The 8,418-nt window shown below is 47.7% G+C and overlaps 1 protein-coding gene across 1 annotated transcript; it reads right to left on the bottom strand.

Annotated features, from left to right (window-relative positions):
* Positions 1-4,920: 4,920 nt before the first annotated feature.
* LOC100822666 (protein DWARF AND LOW-TILLERING) lies at positions 4,921-8,053 on the bottom strand. Its single transcript, XM_003557060.4, has one exon. It carries the CDS (start codon positions 7,222-7,224, stop codon positions 5,329-5,331), a length of 1,896 nt encoding a protein of 631 aa, XP_003557108.1. The 5' UTR covers positions 7,225-8,053; the 3' UTR covers positions 4,921-5,328.
* Between the last annotated feature and the right edge of the window lie 365 nt (positions 8,054-8,418).

The following is an 8,418-nucleotide window of genomic DNA, read 5'->3' as shown; positions in this document are numbered from 1 at the left end:
TTAGACGAGCTAGCTGGGCTAGCTCAGCTACGGGCGAGCTGAGCAACAGAACCAAATGCACCCAGATGACGATATATAGCTACACCCATGGCCTGGCAAAAGAGATGAAAACCGGTGCAACCTGCACAAGTTTAGCGACAACATATATAGTGAGGCAGAACACGAAAACTGAGTTCACAGTGGAAGCAACAACGACTAAGTGTGATGTGCGAACTGAGTCTAGCTCAGGTGGTTGGTTTTTTGTGGTGGAATCAGCCCATCCAGGTTCAAGTCTCCAACTTGATGTGGGTGCTCGCATTTCTTTGGATTTAATGCAGAAACTAACCGGCGTTGTGCTTTCAGTTAGAGTGACGTACCCGTCAACTACGAGCTGTCTGTGTTGACTTCGTCAATCTCAAGATGATGTGCCGGACCAATCTCTTGGATGTGCTCATAGGGGTAGGGTCTGCGTCTGTACTGTGTTTCCTCAAAGAACTAAGTGTGATCCTAAATGGTGTAACCCACATGAAATGCCATCTAGCATGTCCGTTAAATAACAACAGCATGAGGAAAATCAAGTCATCTTGTTTTTACTCGCAAACATCAAGCTATCTTTATCCCTATGGAGCTCCGCTCTGGTCTAAGAGTCTAGTCTAGTTAATCAATAACACAACAAGTGTGATGCTGATGCAACTCATGAGGAGTAACAATAACTAGAAAGGTTGCAAAATTGCATGAAGGAATCAATGAGATAGGTTATTCGTCAGCCACTATTCTATACTGAACGGGGAAAGTGGTACTCATGCGGTCGACTTCCCTGAGCGAGTGATTGGTTTTGTTCTTTCTCCTCTCTTTTTTAGCGATCGGTTGTTCCCGGATTGAGTTAATTAGCTGAGGGCCCAACCCTTATATTACTCGGCCTCCTTATGCTTTTTTTTCCTTTTTCTAAACGAGAAAAGCCTAGAATTTTCTAACCAGAATTCTAGAGGAGATTTCAATTTTCTGAAAACTTTCAAAATTTGAGCCAGCCTCTCAATTTTTTTTCAAAGAAGAGTGAAGTTTCAAAATTATGGATGAGATTTCAACAAATGTTGACAGACTTCCAAATTTTCAGGAAAACATAATAATTTTTTTGACAAACTTCCAAATTTCTGGGATGGACTTCCAAATTTTCGAAGAGGGGCTTCCTTTTTTTTACAAACATTCAAAAAAAAGATGGACTTCTATCTTTTAAACTTTCACATTTTTAAGGATACACTTCCTTATTTTTATAAACTTTCAAATTTTGACAATTGATTGAGAGGAGCTGCATTGGGCTGGTTGTTGGATTTATTTTTCTTTACATACCGCACGTGACACTGCCCGCATCGGGCTGGAGATGGGCTGCTTTTGCGTACGCACATGACACTGTGCCCGCACATTCGACAGCACATGGTTGTGCTCCGCGGAAGTGCGGAAGGTTCCAAATACTCTTCCGGAGAAATCTGTCATTCAGTCATTCAATATGTTTCTTGTGCTGGCCAGACGGACATCACTTCAGTTTCTTCCAAACTTTCAGATCATACATTAGCATAAGTTTTAAGTTGGTATCTGGTACAATTGATTGTGTATTGAGAAGCAGGTGGAAGAAACAACAGGTGCATGGGTCACATTATGTATTTGCAAGCTTGCAAGATGTTCACCGTTCATCTAAACTAGAGAGTTGTTGAAAACCTTGCAAATCTTCCGATGTGCAGATCAATACATATATACAGAAGAAATGACAACAACTTCAATTCCTTTGCAGCAATCGGAGCATGACCTCAAGTGGTTGGCATGCTTTGTTGGTAGTCTGAGTACCAATGAAACCTTAACTTGCTCGCCGTGATTGGTAATGGAGAAATCCGATTCAAGAACAGATCAATAAAAGCTAACTTCGTGTCACTTAAATATCGAGCAGCAAACAACCTGGTTAGTATTTTCTTGACCCGGTATTCCCCCATAACACCTGGTTTGATTGTTATCATTGGAATTCAGTTTACTCTAAAATCTCACATGTCACTGGCACAGCATAAGTTAATGTAGCAGTCTAACCAGTTGGCTAGTTAGATGACGATATAGTACACCCATGGCCTGGCAAAAGAGATGAAAACCGGTGCAACCTGCAAAAGTTTAGCGACAATATATATAGTAAGGCAGAACTCGATAAGTCGTGGCAAAAAAGAGAAAACATAGAGCTCGAAAACTGAGTTCGCAGTGGAAGCAAAAATGAACTAAGTGTGATGCTAAATGATGTAACGACCCACGAGAAATGCCATCTAGCATGTCCTTTACAATTTCTGAATGAACATAGTTGTTGAAAACCTTTACAATTTCTGAATCATGTCGGTTTTCTTACAAGATATGTCTGGCCAATTGCACAGTATTTGTAAATCATAATGTATGTTTCTTTCTAGTTTTGGGGTAAACAACCTTTACCTGATTGCAGAAGTAGCACTTGTCATTTGAACCAAATTGTTGAACTGCATTCTGGCTTTGGATCATTCATGCAAATTCTTGCAAAGAAATGACGATATGTAGCAGCAGTAAGTTCTGACCCTTGTACTTAAAATAAACCAGACAAAAGTCATAATTCAGATTGCCTAAATGGATGTGTATATAAGTAATGTTATAAGTGGATTTGAGGCAATGGAATGCATGCGTATTCCAAGGGAAGAAGCCGGAAATTAATCAAAGTCACATCCCGACCGTCCAATCTGAAGCGTGCTTCAGGATATTTGGCGCAGCTGCCGCATTGGATGGTGATGGTGGCGCCACAAGTTTGAATCTTTCTTTTTACTTGCCATGTGACTTTCAAACTATAGATTCCTTTGTCAACCAAATTTTCTAAGCTTCCAAGAATCGAGTTGCTGGGAAACTTTGCCATAAGAGCATTTTTCATGTGGATTACCTACCAATCAATTTGGCAAAAGTTCTTTCGAGCTTGGAACCATGATTCACCCAACTTGGTTATCAAAACTGAGTTTCAGTTTACTCTAAAATCTCATGTGTTACCGGGATATCATAATTTTCTGCAAAATGTAGCAGCTCAAAGTGGGTAGTTTCCTAGCTGGATGACGACACAACAACATGACTACTTCCGCAAGAAATGACAAATGAGAGGAAAATTCCGTTCAAAACTATAGCAACATATAAAATGATGCAGAGAATGTAGTTTTGATTTTCAGCTCAACCAACAATAGACTAAGCATGATGATGAATTGTATAACTCATGAGTAGAGGTAGTGATGAAAAATCACAGTATGTTCAGCTTAATGGGGATCTAGTCTAGTAGCGGTAGTGCTGATGCAAGCAATAATAACTAATAAGCCTTCAATGCCAACAATCTAGATTAGTGAACTCTACAGTAGCATAGAGTATTATTTAATTTCCTTATACGGAGTACGTCAGAAGGATCTACTAGAAATCTTGAATTGATCAAAATATTTAGAAATTTGCTGTGCGATAAAAACAGAGACAGAGAGAGCAGTACTCTGTATGTTAATCAGTAATCACTCAGTATTGGCACAAGTCCGTGATAGTTTGTGCTATAACCATCAATCATGCGTATTAAGAGGTTTAAAAGCCATAACACAGCTTTGTGCTATAACCATCAATGATGGTTTCATTAATGAAGCTGGGGGAGTTCCCCTTTTTTTTTTAAAAAAAAAGCAATAACATAGATATCTCATGCATATTAAGATGTTCTGCCTTGTTCTCTTGAATTCGATTTTTCTTTCTTCTTTGAACTGACCAGCTGCTGCCAAACAACGATTTTTCTACATGAGCATCATCCAAAGCTTAAACTCAGTTTTGATGCACATTTCCCACAGACTGATGCATAGGTAAAGCTAAGAACTAGCCCATCGATTTTAGTTCTTAGCATTGCAGCATACAAATTTAATTACGAAACGGTTTTATTCCATGTATATACAAAACAGAGTTTCAGAAGCCCAGGAATCATATGTTTTGGAACCATCTCTTGGATGAACTTTTGCTCGGAAATTTTGTACACACATCTCAATTACCAGAAAGATATTTGGTTAGTTTCCTATAGAAGCTCTCATGTCTCCCCATCGCAATCACTTTTTTGCAGGCATAATACATTATCTTGATTCCGAAGGATATCAAGTAGAGGACTGATAATGCAGTATCAGAAGATATACATTTATGCCAATCGGAGAACCTTAACAAATGAAGGGAAAAACGTGCATCAAGAATAACATCTGAATCTGCTGTCAGGCCATGAGCTGGTCAGTTTCCTCTAAAATCTCAGATGGTTACCATAACATGCAGCTACGATAATAAAAAATTGCATGTTCATTGAGAAATAAGTGGAGCGCTTAATGCATATAGTTCGAACGTTAATGGACAAAAATGGGAGGATATATATTGAGCGCCTGATACAGGGGAAACAAAACAAAGAAAGTAAAACATGTGGCAAGTATGACACAAAGTTCTACAACTCATGAGTAGTAAATGACACTTTCTCCACTGGTAATTAAGCTGAACTTTAGTCCCTATATATATGAAAGAAAAAAAGTTCATTAAGTCTTAACCGTAAATAAACGTAGTAGTCTATAACACAGTACGAGTCTTGAATCATAGTTCGAAAACAAGTGGTACCATACATCTCAGTTACAAGAATTACAAACCACAATGGACATTACTCGTACAATTTACTCTACCATTTCACCAAGTTCGTTCAGTTACATCTCTGAATGTTCTCAGTTACAATTTTCAGAAATCTCAAAACAATTTTTCTACACAAGAATTTGCTAAAAAGACTGTCAGAAAATTCAACAAATTTCAGCACCAATTTGAACTCTGGAGAACAAATATTAGCTGTTGAATGAAACTACAGTTTAGGATCCAGACAAGAACAGCCATTTCAGATAATTCAAGCTTCAACATGAAGAATAATGGATGGATGAAATAGCATATGGTTCTCCATTTCATTTCTTATTCTGAACAAAGAATTACAAAGTTATGACCGAAACTAATGGAATGGAATGTAATATATATGCTGTGAAGTGCCCTGCTTCTTCTACATGCAGCTGACATTTCTGCAAGGACCTAAGCTCAACAACCAAAAGAATAAAGAATTATTACACAGCTACTAACAATTGAATCTTTCCTCCTATCTCTGTAAACCAAAAGAGAAAAAACGCTACATCTTTCTTTTCTGCCTCTAATGACGACGATTATGAATAATGTATAAAAGAATGGTCAGTCTGTATTATATGAACTACTAACTGAATGAATGAATGAATCATTGACAGGCAAAAGAACCACTACTGAAAAGGATTAGTTCTTCCTTCACTTCACTGTTCAGCTCTGCAGAGAGTGTGAAGCTGTGGTGGACGCGGACACCGTGCTGCCTGCGCCGTCGCCTGCCGGCGTCCACGCCGAGACGGTGTACAGTGGGTTGTCGAGCCACTGGAGCGTGAGCCCCTCGCCGTCATCGCCCTGGGCTCGCACGCCGTAGTTGCCTGGCGGCGCGACCATCCTGGCGATCATGCGCCCCTGCATCGCCTCCCGGTCTCCGAAGCCGGCGTTCCGGAACCCGCCGTCCTCCATGCGCCGCCGCCATTGCGGGAACCCCTCATGCCGCTCACAGCGATCAGCGCCCTCGAACGCCACGGCATTGCGGATCTCCCGCGCGAACATCTCCTCCGCGTTGATCCTCGCCGGGCTCGCCGCATCGAGCCCTGCCGCGCCCACGGCATCGAACAGCGCCGCGTAGTGCCGCAGCGCGCGCGCGAACCGCGGCTCCCACCGCCCGCCATTGAGCCCCTCCGCCTCGTGCTCGCCGAGGAGGAGCAAGTCAGCGCCCGTGCTGCGGGCCAGGGACAGGAACGCGGCCATGGCGCCGCCGTCGCGGAGCAGCCGGTGCGCGGCCAGGACGCAGTTGACGGCCACGCGCTCGCCGCGCTTCACGTGGAGCATCCACAGCCGGACGTCCTCGAGCCGGAGCTCGACCACGGCGTGGAACTCGAACGCCAGCCCGAGCGACGCCGCCACAGCGGACAGCCGCGCGCCGGTCTCCTGGAGCTCGAGCTTGGAGGGTCCCACGCCCGTGATCCGCACGTGCGCCGGGGGATCCGGGCGGCGCGCGGCCAGGCTCTGGAGCAGGGACGGCCACTGGAGCCCCTGCTTGATGTCGAAGTCGATGACGTGGACGCGGTCGTGGCCGTCGAACTCCCGGAGCAGGCGCTCGTTGAGCGTGAAGTGGAGGAACCGCGGGATCGGGGTCACGCTGTTGAGCACCCGAAGTGCCACGGCGTCTTCTTCCTCGTCGTCGGTGAGGTCCGTGAGGTGACGTGGCGGGCTGACGTGGAACAGGTGCGGCCACGTGGTCGCCGCCCGGATCGCCAGCGCCTCGGCGAAGTAGGCGGCCAGCCGGTGCAGCGGCGTGGGGCCCGACGGCGAGGCTGACTCGCCCAGCCTGGCCAGGTAGTAGTTGGCCGCCTCGTGGTTGCCGGCGCCGAGGCTCTCCGCGCACACCATGAGCGCGCGCACGAGCTCCAGCGCCTCCAGCTCCGGCTGGCTGCTGCTTGCCATCACGAGCGGCATGGCCGCCGACGATCCGCCGTCCGTGCCAGACGAGGACGACGAGTGGGACGACGGCGACTTGCTGTACTCCTCCTCCTTGGCCGGGGCCAGGGTCGAAGTCCCCGCGCCCGCGGCGGCGGCATGGATCATGCCATGCGGGAACGCGGCGGCGCTCGGGACCAGAAACACCTTCTCCTCTTCCTCTTCTTCCTCGCCTCCGGCCGCCGCTTGTATCATCGGCATCGGCCCTGCAATGGATTTATGGAACCATACCTCGTCGCCGGCGCCGCCCATCATCCGGGTCCGCTTGGCGCGGGCGACGGCGCCGTACTCCCCCTCCTCCTGCTCATCAACCGCCGCCGCCTCGTCATGCGCGCGCTTCAGCGCCCTGCTCCTCCTCTCCCAGCCGCCGCCGCCGACATCGCCGACGCAGGGCTCCGGCTTGGCGGTGGCGGTGGCGCCCCACGAGACCGCCTGGGACACCGGCGGCGCCGGGTGAGCGCGGAAGGAGCAGGCACCGCTGCTTCCGCCCCTGCCGTCGCCCGCCACGCGCGGGGCCGCGGCGCCGCCTTCGCCATGGCCGCGGCCTCCCCGCTTGGAGAAGCCGCATGGGAGTCGCTGCGCTGTGCTGCTCATCTGATGCCTGGACGACAACGAGAAGCCTGCCAACATCCCTCTCAGGCTACGTCACCAGCGGATGATTCAACAATGGAGCTTCTTCTTCTTCTTCCTGTGCTGATCACACTCTTCTCCTCTGTCTCTCACTCACTCACTCTCGATCTCTCAGCTATGTGGCTACAGCTTAAGCTTCAGTGAGGTGTACTATATGAATGAATGAATGAATCGATCGATGTACTAAAAACAGAGGATTGGTTCTTGGAAAGAATTTGTCAGTTCCTTTCGGGCAAAGAAAACGAAGAAAATCAAGAATTTAATGTTGGTGAGTTGGCTATATGTGTATATGCAGGAAAGAATTAAGAGGAACTAATAGTGGAGAGGGGTTTAGTTTTGGACTCTGCAGAACGCTGCTTAGTACAAAAGAATCAACGAATCGTCAGGGAGAAAGAATGTCTGGCCTAAAAAAACATCTAGAAAGAATAAGACTGGACGCTGCCCGGGCTGCTCACCGTCTCCTCGCCGGCGACGGCAAACCCCAGAACCTCCATAGTTTTATCTTCTTGCCAATGAAAAAAGAAGGGAACCAAAGAAGAACCAAGAAGAAGTAGAAGAAAGAAATCCTAGAAGGAAACCATGGATGCAATGCAGATGGCGATGATGGATGGGTGGATCCTATGTCCTAAGGGATGATGGGATTGGATGGATGGATGGATGGGTTCTATCCTAATGCTCCTACTGTTCTTGCCTCACCATTGACGACGACGATCTCACCTCTCTTCTCTCTTCTCTCTCTGACCTCTCCTCTCCTCTCAGTGGTTCCTCTCTGCTCACTCACTCTCCCTCTCTCTACCTACGGTGGGGGGGGGAGAAGAGGAGGGAAGCCTCCCGGGGGAGGAAAAAAAGGGAGAAACGGTCTCTGGTCTCTGGTGGTGGCAGCGGGGATCCCGAGGCGCCCGCTCGCGTCCGTCCGATCGTGAACGGACGGCGCAGGAGGATGTGACCGTTGTTGCTCCGGGGCAGTCAATGTGACCGTTGAGAGAGAGTGGGACCAGGGTGTCAGCCTTACTGGGACGGTCAGCCAGGTGCGCCTCACGTGACCCCCGTTGCGTCCATTTTCTTACCGTTGGGCTCCGCCACCACTACCAAGAAACGCGGGCCACTGGCACGCGGGGTTGACGCGGTCGCTGCTGTGCTGTCGGGGCGCCACGTGGGACGAACGAGCGTGCGGCACTCGTGTCTCGTGAGGGC

This window comes from Brachypodium distachyon, chromosome 1, assembly GCF_000005505.3.
Source record: "Brachypodium distachyon strain Bd21 chromosome 1, Brachypodium_distachyon_v3.0, whole genome shotgun sequence".
In the NCBI taxonomy this organism is placed as follows: Eukaryota; Viridiplantae; Streptophyta; class Magnoliopsida; order Poales; family Poaceae; genus Brachypodium; species Brachypodium distachyon.
Note: the sequence above shows the minus strand (reverse complement) of the source record. Positions and strands in the feature narration are given on the sequence as shown.

Excerpts from the sequence above, each read along its gene's own strand:
- LOC100822666 (XM_003557060.4), bottom strand. The coding sequence starts at position 7,224 with ATGTTGGCAGGCTTCTCGTTGTCGTCCAGGCATCAGATGAGCAGCACA.